The sequence below is a fragment of the Mus pahari genome, chromosome 5, assembly GCF_900095145.1.
Source record: "Mus pahari chromosome 5, PAHARI_EIJ_v1.1, whole genome shotgun sequence".
In the NCBI taxonomy this organism is placed as follows: domain Eukaryota; kingdom Metazoa; phylum Chordata; class Mammalia; order Rodentia; family Muridae; genus Mus; species Mus pahari.
The window spans coordinates 108,394,307-108,410,997 of NC_034594.1; the positions used below are offsets into that span (position 1 = coordinate 108,394,307).

General features: G+C 49.9%; 1 protein-coding gene across 4 annotated transcripts in view; it reads left to right on the plus strand.

The window, feature by feature from the left end:
- Chit1 (chitinase 1) overlaps window positions 1-15,139 on the plus strand; it is a 43,598-nt gene extending 28,459 nt beyond the window's left edge. The window contains exons 2-12 of one of the 4 annotated variants that reach the window (XM_021198759.1): window positions 2,361-2,508; window positions 4,016-4,045; window positions 6,205-6,406; window positions 6,976-7,032; window positions 8,225-8,390; window positions 8,580-8,704; window positions 9,550-9,673; window positions 11,836-12,021; window positions 12,837-12,944; window positions 13,909-14,035; window positions 14,701-15,139. In XM_021198759.1, the coding sequence (XP_021054418.1) occupies window positions 2,484-2,508; window positions 4,016-4,045; window positions 6,205-6,406; window positions 6,976-7,032; window positions 8,225-8,390; window positions 8,580-8,704; window positions 9,550-9,673; window positions 11,836-12,021; window positions 12,837-12,944; window positions 13,909-14,035; window positions 14,701-14,945 (1,395 nt within the window). In that variant the 5' untranslated portion in view covers window positions 2,361-2,483 and the 3' untranslated portion in view covers window positions 14,946-15,139. Of the gene's footprint in view, window positions 1-2,360; window positions 2,509-4,015; window positions 4,046-6,204; window positions 6,407-6,975; window positions 7,033-8,224; window positions 8,391-8,579; window positions 8,705-9,549; window positions 9,674-11,835; window positions 12,022-12,836; window positions 12,945-13,908; window positions 14,036-14,700 lie in introns of those variants that run through there. The other 3 variants (XM_021198760.1, XM_021198763.1, XM_021198761.1) reach the window with 3 other exon arrangements.
- Window positions 15,140-16,691: the final 1,552 nt, after the last annotated feature.

Below are 16,691 nucleotides of genomic sequence, written 5' to 3' on the forward strand. Positions count from 1 at the left end.
CCTCCTGCCTCCTGCCTCCTGCCTCCTGCCTCCTGCCTCCTGCCTCCTGCCTCCTGCCTCCTGCCTCCTGCCTCCTGCCTCCTGAGATAGGGAGAAGATAGGGAGAAGGCCATGGGACGCTGTCTTCTGGCCTGGGCACAGCCCTGTTATCCTAAGTACCAGTCTACCAGGCTCCAGAGGACATCTCCAAACCAGGAGTTACACAGGTGGTCTTCCTTAAGCTAAATGAGCCACAAAACAAAAGGACATGCGTGCGGGAAAGGGACTTGTAGAGGAGGTGGCATGTCCAGGGCTGAAGAGAGATGGGGGAGGAGAGGGAATGTGTCTTTTAATGGCTGTCTCAGCCTTGTTTATGTGTTCACTGTGACCTCCTGAGTGTGTTTATAGTTCTCTTTATAGATCTGAGAAAACACAAAAGCATTAAAGTGACAGGAACTAATGCACATCTTTCAGCAATAATTCTGAATATTAATAATGGCCTCAACTCCTCCACGAAAAGACTAAATACCTTCTTCACAGCAGAGGACACCAGTATTTGCATGAAGGCAGTCTAAAAAACGTGGGGAAACTCTTTACCAACTATACATCTGAGGATTAGTGTCTAGACTACACAAAGAACTCAAAAAGTTAAACATTAAGAAAAAAAAAACCAATTTCAGATGGGGCATAAAACTTAAGAGTTCTCAGAAGCTAAAACACACACGACTCAGAAATATGTTTTAAAGTCCTCAACCCCCTTAGCCATCGGGGCTATGCAAATTAAAACTAATTTGAGATTTCTTTTTACGTCAGTCAAAATGGCTGAGACTGTAAAGGAAAAAGAAAACCTGGTGACAAATGCTGGCATGGCTGTGGAGAAAAGGGGACTTAATCACTGCTGGTGGGAGTGAAAACCGGTGCGGCTGCTCTGGAAGACAGTGATTTTCAGAAATCTAGAAATAGATTTACTACAGAATCCAGCTAGACTACTGTGGGGCACACCCCCAAAGACCTCCATCCTCCTGCAGACATACCTGCTCATCCAGGCTCTGCTGCTGCTGTATCCATAGTAGCCAAGAAACAGAAATGATTTGATGTCCATCACTGATGGACAGATCGCGAAAATGTGGTACATTTACACAATGGGATATTACTCAGATGTTAAGAAAAATGAAATTATAAAATTTTCCGAGCTGGGCAGTGGTGGCGCATGCCTTTAATCCCAGCACTCAGGAGGCAGAGGCAGGCAGATTTCTGAGTTCGAGGCAAGCCTGGTCTACAAAGTGAGTTCCAGGACAGCCAGGACTATACAGAGAAACCCTGTCTGGAAAAAAACCAAAAAAAAAAAAAAAAAAATTCTCCGGTAAATGGGCAAAGCTAAAAACAAGCATTCTGAGTGAGGTAACCCAGAAAGGCAAACAGAATATGTTTTCTCTCATTTGTGGATAAATTTTGAGCTATGTGTGTGTTTCATTTGGAGTACCCCAGAGGTCAGGGAATTAGTAAGAGTCTGTGGTGGGTATTCAAGGAAAGAGAGATGGAACGTAGTGGCATGGAACATTGAAGGGGGCGAGAAGAACAGGAAGGGTTAAACTGGGGGAGGGGACGGAAAATGGTAAAGTAGGGAACACAGGGAAAGAAAACTAACACTAAAGACTTTTTTAAAAAAAAGTTATATGGAAATATTGCTGTAGAAGTGTGTGTGTGTGTGTGTGTGTGTGTGTGTGATTTAAATGGAGTCACCCTAGAACAGGGTAACAATTCCCCTAGTAGACACCACAGACAAGCAAATAAAAAGGCCTGTGTCAGGAACGGGTTACCTCTTTTAGAGATGTTGGGTTCCCCTCTAGAAGTAAGGTCCTGTTGTTGAAGCCACCACATACCTGGGTCACAGAACATGGGAAAATCATGATTTTTTTTTTCTCTCTCGTGGGTGTAACACTGTCCTGAAGAGAGTAAAAAATAACACTGTGAAAATAGCTTATCTTTGTGAGAAGATTGTCTTATAGAGGGAGGAACTAAATTCAAAGGAAGGCCGTAAAAGAGCGGGAAAGTTGGTCTAGCCCACAACTGCTCCTGGCTCCTGAGTGGCTTGTCTTCTCCTGGGCCCGGTGCGGGTGGACCCCATGCGGCTTGGGGCCGCACATGGTCCGGGAAACTCACAAAGAGCAGAGTCGTGCTTGCCTGTGGCGGGAAGACCATGGGCCCTTCCCACTTTCTTCTCTCTGCCTCCTGGTTTGGCAATAGCAAAAGCGCACGTTTCACCCTTAGATGGTTCCAGAAAAGCAAGAGTTGCCAAAGACCCCTGTGACAGGTTTGCTCAAGCCACAGCACTGGGCATTGCTACCCGCAGCCCTCCTCTCTCTCTTTTTCTCCCTCAGGCATCTCTTTCAACATTTCTGGTTGTGCTGCTGCAGGCCCGTCAGAGGAGAGCAGAACAGAACCTGTGGAGCCAGTCAGAGGACAGCACGGCAGGTCCTTGGAGCATCCCCAGAGCCTTCATCATGGTGCAGTCCCTGGCCTGGGCAGGTGCGTTGGCTTGGACAGGGAGAGTGGGCTGGGCCTCAGGAGCTGTGGGTGCACGAGCCTGTGGCTCCCTCATGCTATGCAAGGAAGCAAAAGGGCTCAGAGATCTTTGCTTCACCCCGCCTGGCCCTGCTGGCTTGGCTATTGTTTTCAGCTCAAGGGCGCTTGTTCCAGAAACCATAGGCCCTGTTCTGGAAATACAGTCAGTGAGTCCCTTCAATGGGACGTTTTTTGTTGTTCGTTTATCTGTTTCACTTCTGAGTGTTTAGTCCAAGAACCACCAGCCAAGGGTCACCTTCCCTAACTTTATATAACTTGTCCTCCAGGAAGGCAGCCTGGGGGCAAAGAACTCTAGATGGTCTTACAAAACTATTATTTTATATATCTATATTACATATATATATATATTTATAGTTTACTTGATTATGTATGTGTGTGCCTGGGTGAGTTTATGCATACCACATGCATCCAGGTGCCCACAGTGGATGTGTGTGCCTGGGTGAGTTTATGCATACCACATGCATCCAGGTGCCCACAGTGGCCAGAAGAGGACATCAGATCCCTTTGAATGGAGTTACAGGTGATTGGAAGCAACCCGAGGTGGGTGCTGGGGTTGAACCCAGGTCCTCTGCAAGAGCAGCATGCACTCGTAACCACCAAGTCATCTCCCCAGTCTGTCCTTGAAATTTTCATGCAGATTTATCATTATTATTATTATTAAAAAGAAAAGCTGGGCTGGAGAGATGGCTCAGCAGTTAAGAGCACTGACTGCTCTTCCAGAGGTCCTGAGTTCAAGTCCCAGCAACCATCTTGTGGCTCACAACCATCTGTAATGGGATCTGAGGCCCTCTTCTGGTGTGTCTGAAGACAGCTACAATGTATTCAAATATATAAAATAAGTAAATCTTTCAAAAAAAAAGAAAGAAAGAGAGAGAGAGAGAGAGAGAGAGAGAGAGAGAGAGAGAGAGAGAGAGAAACAGGGTCACCAGAAAGGTGGAAACAATTTCTTTGAAGGACCTGACATCCCTGGGTCTCCAAGGCTGCTGGGAACAGTCTTAGCCTCTTGTGGCAAGTGGTAGCAATGTGAACCTTTGGAACCAGAGGGATCAGAAATGGGGTCTCCTGCCCTGTCCTTCCAGGTGGGCTCTTCGCAGCCCTGGGGTGGACTTTCCTCCTCTTCCACAGAGATGCTTTTACTCTGCATGCCATGTCTGCTGGTTTCCCATGGTCTCCCCCAAATCCACACCACCCTCCACTGAGGCTCCAGAGCAGCCCCAGAACCATGAAAACTCCCACCAGTTTCCAGGACAGAGTCTGGACAGAAGTGGGCCCCTGGATGCCAAGCCCAGGTGAAGAGAGGAATGGTCTCCTCTGAGTCTTCTCTGGGAGGAGAAAGCATGGCTTGCGTGGCTACCTGTGCCTGCCTTGGCTCTGCCAGCACGGGAGGCCTGGGCCGGTGGCCCTGAGAATGACCTCGTGACATCTGTCTTCTTTTCTTGGATTACTCTAGGTGTGATGACTCTGCTGATGGTCCAGTGGGGTAAGTGGAACCTGTGGGACCGTGTTTCTGTTATACTCCTCCATTCCAGCCACTACACACATGTGCACATGCACATGCATACACACACACACACACACACATACACACATATATACACTGCTTATGTTATATGCCTTCATTTCAACCACTACACATACATGTGCATATACACATGTATGAACATTCACACATACACGGTTTATATTATATTCCTCCATTTCACCCACTACACATACACACATGCACATATGTGCACACACATACACTGTTTCTGTTTTACCCCTGCTTGCTGGGCATCTGTTTGCTGGGCATCAGTGGTCCAGAGATGCTCTTATTCTGAAGATGCTAGACATGCTAGACTTAGCACTGGGTACCCATCTTCCCTCTTGGTCTCAGATGAGGAGTCAGGCAGGAGTGTGGGACAACATGGATGGAGAGGTAGCGAGGCTGGGAATTTCTCCACATGCTGACTCAAGTCCCAGCCGCTTCCAGGCTCCATCAATGCAGCATAGTAAGAGGACTTTGTGTGGACCTGGGATTAAGCACCTGGAACAGAGCTCACCCTATGTCAGCACTCATCAGGAGAGCAGCCATAGAGTTATCCTCTGAGATACATCGTGTGGGCAAATGTCCCCAGTTCAAGAGGAGGAAGCTGGGTTGCCTGAGTCGTAGGTTCACACATTGTAGAACCCGCTCTCACCTGCCCACTGGATCACCTCTGCTGGGTAAAAGGTATTTGTAGCATTTGATGGATGATGGCTGAGATGTGGAGCCACGTGAACATCCTGATTCCCTCCTGCGTGGCCCTGGGCGTGTCTTCTCTGGCCTGGTCTCCTCTCTCTTTGGCTCCGAGGAGCTCACTGATCCTGGGAATTTCTCCACATGCTGACTCAAGTCCCATCTAACAAGCTCTGATCCTGGATTACTTCTGTCAGAGCCACTGACTACCCGAAGGCTCTCCTCTCTTAGAGCTGACTATGTGCTCCGGACTGGGGCTTCATGAACAGAGTCTCCCCTTACAGTCCCCTTACACCCCGTCTCCTCCTCCACCTTCCCATTGGCACTGGACAGAGAGGGACAGTTGTCATTGGCACTGGACAGAGAGGGACAGTTGGGAGGTAGTGAAGAGATCCCGTAGGAACAAAAGGAAGTCCCAGAGCCTAGACGCCGCGCTCACCACTCATCAAGCCTCTGTCATAAAATGTTGCCTAGCACATTGCAGAGATACACAGGACGAGGACTGAACGAGAGATGCACCCAGAGTCTGTTCTGAGTGATGCAGGAATGAAGACAATAATTCTTGCTCTCCGATGCCCTGATCCTGGCTCAGGGATGCCCTCCAAGGGACCATCAATCAGCACTGCCCACCCCTCCCCTGGGCATAGGGCCTCCCTCACAGCCTTTCATGAGTTACACCAGACACAAGCTGCCTTTCCCTGCATAATATAGGCTCTTTACTAGAATCTTAGCTGTGGCATTGATAAATGTAGGTTCCCTACAAGGAATAACAAATAAATGCAAGCTACTTTAATGGAAGATTAAAGAAACATGAGCCCAGGCCTGTAGCCGGAATGCCTCTCTGCTACTGCACGTATTTGCATTTTAATTGGCATTGTGAAGTATTCCCAGTTGTGTTGTGACGGTTCCACCTCTCTTCCTTTGGCAAAAGAACATGTCATGTTAACTCCCTTTGGACCTTGTCTTGTGATGGGGCCGCCTAGGGCTGCCTGGGTGGGTTTCAGGATCTGAAGCAAATAAGCCTGCCTGTAGGCCCTGGCCCTAGGGACTTGGACTGTGGGCTCAGGATGTCCAGGGGTCAGGAGACCATAATCCCAGCACCTGCCCTGCTCTCTCAAGGGTCATGCTGACTGAGAAGGGTCCCCAAATCAGGAACCTCAGGTTGCCCACGATGAAATGAACTTGATAATGAGGGTTCCGGCACTGACGGGCCGCCTGTGGCCCCCATGACTAACCTATGTAAATGCTTTCCTTACCATGAGGTGTTTGCCTAAACGAAAGTAAGCTGTGTTTATTTCTAGCTGTCAGTCCTCAGCCTCGGTACCTAAGACACTCAGGGGTGCTGTGTGCCTGGGGAAGAGGTCACCAATTCCCAGGGGCTCTTCTGACAAACATTTTTTTCTTCCTCCCTTACTGGCCAGGCTCTGCTGCAAAGCTGGTCTGCTACCTCACCAACTGGTCCCAGTACCGGACGGAGGCGGCTCGGTTCTTACCCAGGGATGTGGATCCCAACCTGTGTACCCACATCATCTTTGCTTTTGCTGGAATGGACAATCATCAGCTCAGCACTGTAGAGCACAATGATGAACTTCTGTACCAGGAGCTGAACAGCCAAAAGACGAAGTGAGCCAGAGAGGGGAGAGGGCAAGGGGTGGGCAGGTTACCCCACTCCCCACCTCAGCCCTGTCCGGAAAACTCCCCATCACGGCAGCCCTGCCGTTGAGCTGCTGTGTGGCACTGAGCAGGTCACCTCATCTCTCTCTGGTGACCTATGCTTCTCTAGAAGAAATGGGGCTCTATGGGAGAACTCTAAAGGGTCCTTCTGGTTTAAATCCAAAGATCAGGATTGGAAAACTTTCCTACTCTGGAATTTTCTTCCTCTTGGGCATGTTCTGAACATTATCCGTCTTCAGCTATCTTACAAAGCCCCTTGGAGGACTCTGGCCACCAAGTCCTCAGTCCCTTGTGTACATGCACCTGTGTGAGGCTGCCCCAGTTAGACACAGGGTCCTGAGTGTCACCCACAAAGTCTTTCCTCTCCGGACCTGCTGCTGCCAGTGCACTTAGCACAGGCTATGTACCCAGGGCTACGGTGCAGGCTCAGGCCGGTTCCTCCTGCCCCTCCCACCTACTGTTCCTGTCAGTCCTCAGAGCTGCCGAGACTCAGCCTTGTGCATCTCTTGTCTTTCCAGGAACCCCAAGCTTAAGACCCTGTTAGCCGTCGGAGGCTGGAGCTTTGGTACCCAGAAGTGAGTAGACACGGACGCGTGGGCGGCAGAACCCGTGGATGGGAATGTGGCCCACGGGCAGGCAGAGTGGTCCTCAGGGAAATAAGCCAGGCCACAGCATGACAAGGGGTGGGGTCCCAGACCATGGGGTTTTTCCCTCCAGTTCTAGACCCTCAACAGGGTACAATGGCAACGGCACAAGCTTGGCTTCTGGTTGCCATAGAGATAGTCTCATCAGAAGCCTAGAATCTAAAACAGCAGAGAGTTCCGACCTCTCCAACCCCAGTCTCCTCCTCCAGGAAGCGGGGGGGGGGGGGGGGGGGGGGGTTAGGGATCTCAGCATGCAGTGTGCTTTCTGATTCTGAATGGGATATCTTGTCGGTGAGATTGAGCTTGGCCACTAAATTATTGTTTTTATTTACGGCGATATTGAAGCTAGAAATCTGGAAAAACCTACAATATATAGTTCCCAAAGCTTTAAACATTTAAGAAAATATTTCTGGATGGTAAGACCTTTTGAGAATCTGATTAATGTCATGACTCAACTTCCCAAAATAACACTTACATTTTTTTTTTTTTATTAACATTGTTAGGACTTTTAGCTTGGCATTCCCAGAAACATGAACCTAAGAATTGATACCATTCATTTAAGTTAGAAGTTAATAAAAGTAAATCAAAATAGAATCAATCTGTAAAAACATAAGATTCTTAAGAAGCCTAAGCATTCTTTGGGGTCCACTGGGAAAGGGAGATGGTGGAGAGGAGTCCCCAGGCTAATGTGGAGATTGGGGAAGAGCTCTGTAGAGCACAAAGGTAACCTGCCAGGGAGATCAAATGGGGGTCCCCAGGTCCCCAGCTCCCTGCTAGTCTCCTTGTTTGTCCCCCTAACTACATGGGAGACAATCTGTGCGTGGGGAGGGGGGTGAGGAGGGTAATTTTGATTGACAATGAGACAGTTCAGGGACTGCAAGGGAATTGGAACAGCCCCAGTGACAGTGACATTAGGGTTAGAAAGCACTTCTGCTGTTCCTTTTCTTAACCAGACCCTTAACCTGTCATCAAGTACCTCGGCAGCCCCCGGGTAGCCATCCTAGGACCCTTTCTGGTCTAAGCACGTGATTGGGATCCTGACAACTCTCCTATTTGCCCTTGAGCAAGACAGTGACCTGTAGTCTAGCCCCAGTCAGGCCACACCCCTTCCATCATTCCACAGGTTCACAGATATGGTGGCCACCACCAGCAACCGGCAGACCTTTGTGAAGTCAGCCCTAAGTTTCCTGCGCACTCACGGTTTTGATGGCCTTGACCTTGACTGGGAGTTCCCAGGAGGCCGTGGGAGCCCCACAGTAGACAAAGAGAGATTCACAGCCCTGATACAGGTATGGCTGGGAGGGACTAGGGTCAGTCCGTCTGCCCACGGACCATCTCAGGATGGTGGTCCTACCCGTGTTTGAGGGCTGCTCTGCCCCCAGGGCCGGCAGCTTCAGAACACCTATGGGGAGTGGGTAATTAGCATAGGGGGTCCTGCGAGCTCCCGTCTCTACCTTCATGCTGCATTCTTCCCACAGGACTTGGCCAAAGCCTTCCAGGAGGAAGCCCAGTCCTCAGGGAAGGAACGCCTCCTTCTGACTGCAGCTGTACCTAATGATCGAGGCCTGGTGGATACTGGCTATGAGGTGGACAAGATCGCCCAGTGAGTCTCATGCAGTCTACTTAGCCCCCATGTTCTCCAAGGCTGGGGCAGCCCAGGGTGGTTAAGCTTTCCAGAAACAAAGCAGATCTCTGCCTACAAGGCATGGCTTCCAGTTGTTACCACGCAACTAAGAAGTTGCTGCTTTCTGCGTCGGCTACTGCACTATTTCAAATCCTCTCTGTGGGTGCGTGGGTGGGTAGGGATAGTTGGGTGGTCTTTGTTTTTCCCTTCCTCTGGTACTCACAAGGTTAGAGAAAGTACACCCTTGGGGTAGGAAGAGGAAAATCACAACCCTTAAGCATCTCCAAGAATAGGGGAGGTCATGCGTTAGCTCCTCGGCGGGGTGTGTGGCGCTGGAGCCCTATGACACTTGAGAGATGGTATACTGGTGCATGCATTTATTCCCAGCATTCAAGACATAAGGGCAGGCAAGTCCCTATGAGTCTGAAACCAGCCTGTTCGTCACTGATTTCCAGGTCAGCTACATAGAGAGAGATGCTGTGAGTGTGTGTGTGTGTGTGTGTGTGTGTGTGTGTGTGTGTGTGAGCTTGTTAGAAATGCAGCCTGCTGAGTGAGAGCCTACATTTTAGTGAGATTCTCAGGGGACTTATGCAATGCTAAAGCTTTGGAAGCACTGAGCTAGATTGCTTCCAAAATGGCAAAATCGAACCAGCTCTCTCGCACAGAACAGAAAACACCTGAGGGTGCTGATGTGGGCTATGGGGGGCAGGACATCGAAGACAATGTCCAACACCACAGTGGGGATGGGAATGGTCTGAGGGTGAGGGATAGAGAATGTCCTTATCTCTCCTTCTTGTTCCCACCCCTTCCCATGTCTCCTGCAGGAGCTTGGATTTCATCAACCTTATGGCCTACGACTTCCACAGCTCCTTCGAAAAGACCACAGGGCATAACAGCCCCCTCTACAAAAGGCAAGGAGAGAGTGGGGCAGCCGCTGAGCGAAACGTGGTAAGTGGTCGGCGGGATGAGGCAGGGTCTCCTGTCCAGCAGAACCTGGGCAGTGGCCTCGTTTGAACCGCAGTTCCCTAATGGAAAACAAAACCAGGAAAACCAAGGATGACACCAAGGACCAGGCTTTTCCTGCTGTCTCGTTTGCTGGCTCTTAACTGACAACAGAGCAAGTCACTTTAATGACATCAGGCACACAAGGGACTGGTGGAGAAGCCTCCTTGGAACTTGACTCTACAGTCAATATGATCCCCCACATGTTCCCCATCCATCCCTTGCCCAAGGTTGATAACACTGCAAGGGACATCACTCGAGGAGGAACAACCCAGGCCCTGGAAGGGCAGGCTGGTCTTAAACTGGAGCTGGGATTTCCTGAGAAGTCCGGAGAGCTTATATACGCCCAGACTATAGTCACCAGTCAAGAACAACAATAGTTGCTCTGTTGTCAGTTAAGATCCTGCAGAGAAGAGACACCTTCCCCTCAGAAATGGCATGGGACAGCATAAAGCCAGGCAGTGGTGGCGCATACCTTTAATCCCAGCACTCGGGAGGCAGAGGCATGCGGATTTCTGAGTTGGAGGCCAGCCTGGTCTACAGAGTGAGTTCCAGGATAGCCAGGGCTACACAGAGAAACCCTGTCTCGAAAAAAACAAAAAACAAAAAACAAAACAAAACAAAAAGACAGCCATCATGGCGCTCCCTAAATTTGGAATGCCTTTTGCTTTTGATGTCCTGTATCTCCGTGAGGGCAAGAGTAGGACATTTTTTTTTTTTAAAGATTTATTTATTTATTATATGTAAGTACACTGTAGCTGTCTTCAGACACTCCAGAAGAGGGTGTCAGATCTTGTTACGGATGGTTATGAGCCACCATGTGGTTGCTGGGATTTGAACTCCGGACCTTCGGGAGAGCAGTCGGGTGCTCTTACCCACTGAGCCATCTCACCAGACCGAGTAGGACATTTTTTATCTCTCTGGCTCTTTCACAAAGTTGATACTGTGGGTTAGAGGACCGCATCAGGCCTGACTGCATACCTCATCTGGAAAACAGAATGGGTTTTGAAGGAAGCTAAACAGCTCAGCTCAGTGGAGGACACAAAGCCACAAAGCCAGTTGATGTTTGGGGCTGACGTCAATCAGCCGGGTATTCTCTGGGCTGGAAAAGGAAGGGTTTTGCCTTTAACCACATGTCTTCTACTTGCCAATTGTGTGTCCGAGAATTGCTTCTGGCCAGTCTCCCCTTTCTAAACATACATAAGATGTGTCTTTCAGGGACCTGAGTTTTTCTCTCAGAAATTTGGGGTTTGATCATGGGTAATTTATTCATACCAACAAAAAGAAATCAATGCAATGAAAACTGTCGAAAACTGTCTTTTTTTTTTTTTTTTTTTTTTTGAGACAGGGTTTCTCTGTGTAGCCCTGGCTGTCCTGGAACTCACTTTGTAGACCAGGCTGGCCTCAAACTCAGAAGTCCACCTGCTTCTGCCTCCCAAGTGCTGGGATTAAAGGCATGCGCCACCACACCTGGTGAAAACTGTCTTTACCTAAGAGGCCCAGACTCACCATGAGGACACTGAACCACTGTATAGGCCCTAAGGACAAATTTTCATCTTTCAACAGTTATTCAGCATCACTAGATCCAATGTCTCTTCCAGCCATAGGCCTAGAATTACACTTCTGTTATCACGCGATTGTGGGTAGACACCAGGGATGCCAACCCAAGCCCCTGACCTTGTTCCCAGGTGAAACTTCTCTCCATACCAGTTAACAGAGAGCTCACAGCTTGCCGTGCCACTTCTGCTAGGCTCACGTATGCCCTTACGTTGCCAAGCGAGGCAGGGCTTTCTGACTCCTTTCTACAGTGATGTATTCCAGGCCTCTAGGAAAGAGCCTGGTGCATAGGGGACTGTCGGTGACTACTTGTTGGGTACATGGTTGTCTGGTTCCAAATCCCCAAATCTGGCTATTGAGCCTCGCAGCTTCTCTCATAGGGTGTAGGAGTCTAAAGTGGAAATGAAAGAAGATGGATATAAGCAGGATGCCTATGAAAAAGCCTTGGGTCTAGCAGGGGAGATCCAGCCCCACTTGCTCCCTCTAGAACCCCATTCTCAGGCAACCAGAACCAAGGTAAAGACAGATAAGCAGGCCCCCTTCTCTACCAGGATGCTGCTGTGACGCTCTGGCTGCAGAAGGGCACCCCTGCCAACAAACTGATCCTTGGCATGCCGACCTATGGACGCTCTTTCACCTTGGCCTCCTCATCAGACAATGGAGTTGGGGCCCCAGCCACAGGACCTGGTGCCCCAGGTCCCTATACGAAGGACAAAGGGGTACTGGCTTACTTTGAGGTAAGACGACTTTTAGCTACCCTGAATGTGCTAGAAGACTCCTGATCGTTAAGAGGGCTTCTCCTGTCGTTTCTGAGGAAAGGTGGTTGGCATGGAGAATTTCGGCCAAGGGATCTGTATCCCATTCTGGACCTCTTGTGTAGATCCTTAGGCTAGGAAGCCTAAAGTTTCAAATTTACATCTGCAGTCCTAGGGGACTCCACAGACCTACTATGTTCTCTAGGCTTCCTCAGGTGGGAATTTTCTAGTCTCCAGTCTCCTTTTGGCATGAGGGGACAGAAACTGTTCATCTCAAAGATTCCAGAAAGACCACTGACCCAAACCATCCGAACCAATTTAATTAAAGCAAGCAATTAACTAAAACAAGTTTTTTGGGTTTTGTTTGTTTGTTTTATTTGTGTACATAGGCTGCTTCCCCTAAGGAAGGGTTCAAGAAGTCAGCAGTGGGCATGGGGAAGATTTTTTATAGTTTAGGCATAAGGAGTGTCCAAATGGGAGATTCGGCAGGCAAACAGATGGGGTCACAGAAGTGGAACATAAGCACAACAAGCTGTTCATGAGACCTCCCGAAAAAAAGGTGTAACTGCAAGGTGGCCACACCAAGGTGATCATAACAACATTTTTGAAACAAAGTTATGGTTGCCATTTTCTGGAAAAGGCAGTCCAGTGCCATTTGTAGTTAAAGTTACAGGTGGGGCATAGAAACAGAGATTTAATCACAAACAGGAATGAGCCGACTTTGTGTTGACTAGAAGGTGGCTTGTCTGTCAGTACCTACTGGTGTTACTCCTCCCTAACACACCTCTGCCCCGAAGGTCTGCTCCTGGAAGGAAGTACACAGAATCGAGGACCAGAAGGTGCCTTACACCTTCCAGAACAACCAATGGGTGGGGTTTGACGACGTGGAAAGCTTCCGAGCCAAGGTGAGGCCCAGCCCTGCTGGGAGGGGCAGCCCCTGGTGAATGCCCCAACCTTCCTTTCACGTGACAGCACCCTGAACATTTATCATCTATTGATAAAGACGCAGTGAAGGTTGGGGATGTAGCTCAGGGCTGAAGCATCTGCCTGGCATGTATAAGGCCCATGGTTTAAGCCCCAGAACGTGTATACACACACACACACACACAGAGAGAGAGAGAGAGAGAGAGAGAGAGAGAGAGAGAGAGAGAGAGAGAGAGAGAGAGAGAGAGAGAGATACACTGAGTAGTCCTCTTGACAAGATTTGTATTTTACCAAAATACTAACTCTACAGACACATGGAAAGGAGAAATGTGCATGGTAGAGCATGTGACTTTTATCCAGTCTGTTGGCCACATTTGGAACATATGTGTGTCATTGATTTACTTACAGGGCCCTTTCATCCTGTCTAATATGGGCTCCTTAATGTGTCTCCTGGCCTCTCTTCCTGAGGAGATGCTCCGGCTCCTGAGGGAACAGAGCAGTGACACTTGCCTCTTGGGGCAGACAGCAGCAGGCAGGGTCTCTCAGAAATGCGGTTGATGTGCTCTGTGGGAAAAGAGTAGAAGCTGTTCAGGGAGGAAGGGTTGTACAGGAAGCATGCTTCGGGCAAGCCCTAAAGCGCAGAAGGCAGGCAGGTATCCAGGGAGAAGACTGTGTGGGCAGTCGGGATGGAGAAGGAATGGAGAAAGACCACGAGAACAAGGTGACCTGTGAAGAAGAGGGGTGTCAGCTCCCAGGTGCTCTCAGAGGGAATGCCCAGCTCAGTGCATTCCCTCAGGGGCCCTCAGGGTAACAAGGACCTGAAGACCTGAAGGCCAAGCTTGCTTCAGAACTTTGGGGAAGTGGAGACCTGATGCCCTGTGGTAACTGAGCCTGTAGCAACCAGTAGACACGATTTTAATCACCCACATCTGCTCACACCCCCAGGCTGCCTATCTGAAACAGAAGGGGCTGGGAGGAGCCATGGTCTGGGTCCTGGACTTTGATGACTTCAAGGGTTCCTTCTGCAACCAGGGCCCGTACCCTCTCATCCGGACACTACAGCAGGAACTGAGTGAGTAAAGGGTTGAACTCAGAGCTGGGTGTAGTGGCGCACGCCTTTAATCCCAGCACTTGGGAGGCAGAGGCAGGTGGATTTCTGAGTTCGAGGCCAGCCTGGTCTACAGAGTGAGTTCCAGGACAGCCAGGGCTACACAGAGAAACCCTGTCTCAAAAAAACAAAACAAAACAACAAAAAAGGATTGAACTAAGAGTGGGGTGCACACTCTCCCCCCTCATAAGCCTTTCTGATGAAACATCATCCCCCAATATTGTGATTCCTCAAAGTTCACGCACATCAGGAGCTAAGGAAACTGTTGAAACCTCGTGCTTTGCACTGTTTCCTGTTTCCTGCTGGCAACCCCTGTAGTAACAGGGGTTCCCTTCAAAGGTCGCTGCTCTTATCAAGAAGAAAGCCAACCCTCACCCTGTCGTATGCAGCCCCTAGGTGCCCCTCATTGGTATATGGCTGGGTGTCACAACTGGTATGTGGTCACCAGCTGCCTACTACTGTGTGGCACAGGTTGTCTTCCAGGCAGTGCCCAGTTGCCGGTGTGGCTGCGGTCTAGATGTGGGGGCAGGGGTGCTGGGCCGCCGCCTCCGGTGGTTGCTGCTGTGTGTTTGGCCTGTGGTTTGGAATCTGTTGGGCCAGCAATGCTTGAATCGTCCTTGTCTTTCTAGATCTTCCATCCGAGACTCCAAGGAGCCCAGAAAAGGAAGTACCTGAGCCACGCCCATCTTCTGGGCCAGAGCAGGGACCCAGCCCAGGGCTAGATAACTTCTGCCAAGGCAAAGCTGATGGGGTCTACCCCAACCCAGGTGATGAGTCCAGATACTACAACTGTGGAGGGGGGCGGCTGTTCCAGCAGAGCTGTCCCCCAGGCCTGGTGTTTAGAGCCTCTTGCAAATGTTGTACCTGGAACTGAGTTCCTGGAGCCCCATCCAACTCTAGTCTGAGGCCAGGCTTGGGGTCCCCCAACAGCCTGCCTCTGCTTTCCCCGGGGCCTGCAGACCTCTCTGTTCCTTTAATGACCCGGCCTCTGCTGAGCTTCTTGGCTTTCGTTTTGTCTCTTCTAAGCTGTCCCTTTACCTGAAAAATAAACTTATTTTTCACCCCTAACGTTGTGACTTAAAAAAGCTCTCTCAGAACACTGTTTGTTTGGGGATTGGGGGGAAGAGAGAGGGGGAGAGGGGGGAGGACCAAGAGGAAAGGGCTGCACACAGTAGGCAAAGGTCAGAGGAAAGGGTGGCACACAGTAGGCAAAGGTCAGAGCCAGAGTTGCATTTCCGATGTGCCTGGCCCCATGAAAGTCTCCTCACTGAGTCCACCAGCCAGCAAGCATCCTCCAGGACACCGTGGCAGCACACAAGGCCCAGCCAGATCCACTTGGAGGAGCCTTCCCTTTGGGGAAAGAGATGCTTAACCTCTGCTAGACTGTTATTTCCCAAATAGACACAAGGTGGCAGCAGAGAAGAGCTTTTCCCAGTTTACTGCTCTGCGTCCACCAGTGAAGTCACCAGTCCAGAGTTACTCATGAGCCTGTCTGGGCTTGGGCGCTCCATAAAGAAGACCCTGAACTAAACGCTCACTTTGAAATGAACCCTGTTGGGGGCCTTTCACGTGCCTCACCTCAACCACCACTCCCAGTAGGGAGAGGACACAGAACGATCATTACCTGCATTTTACAGGCATCTCAGTTGAAATCTGATGCTAGCCAGTTCTGAGTCCAGAACAAAGGCTTAAAATGGGCCAAGACAAGCTTGTGCCCCCAGGGTCATCTATTAAAGAGCGATCTACCAGCCCGTGGGGTTACGTGCCTACAACCCCAGTGCTGAGTCTGAGGCAGGAGGAACTTGAGCACCAGGCTAGCCTGGGCTATGTAGTGAGACATTGTTTCCAAAAAAAACCCAAACAAAAAGAAAAGAATAAGCAAGTTATATGTACCTCTGCAGCATCTTGATTGTTGCGTTTAAAGAAAATCTTCATTCCCTAAAGGTCTATCTGTTACGCACTTGCTGGAAGCCTGGTTTGGGGTTGGGAATGAGTTAGGTGGGAGAAAGGTGAGTGTAACCACAAGAGTGTCTAGGTGAGAGGTGACGTGTGGCCCTGGCTGAGACAGGGACTGTGGGTCTGGGGAGGAACAGGGGCGTGAAGACCAGGGAGAAGCCATGGAGCCTACTCTCCTATGGATAAAACTAGGGCTTGCCCACTCGTGCCCGCTGCCTGTCCTTTGGCCTTCTGTTTAGAGCAGGATCCAGGGGCAGCTTCCTATGGTGCACGCAGGACAGCAGAGATAACTGTAGGCCCATTAATGACTTCAGCCTAGGTTTCCCTCTCTGTGGGATGGATGGGGCCACTCCAGCTGTCTGGGTGACTGAAGCAGGTATCCACTGTCTTTCTGGGAGTCCCTATTCCTCCCTCTTTCTTTATCTTGCGTCTGCTGGTTAAATCATGAAACAAATAGTCTACTATCAGTAAGAGTGCTCTCCTGAGTGGGCAGATGGCCAAAATTCTCCCAGATACCAACCCTTTTGTCTGTGCTGGTTTTATCTATAGGAGAGGCTCCGTGGCTTCTCCCTGGTCTTCACGCCCCTGCTCCTCCCCAGACCCACAGTCCCTGCCTCAGCCCAGGCCACACGTCACCTCTCACTCAGATAAGGCTTTTCCCTGG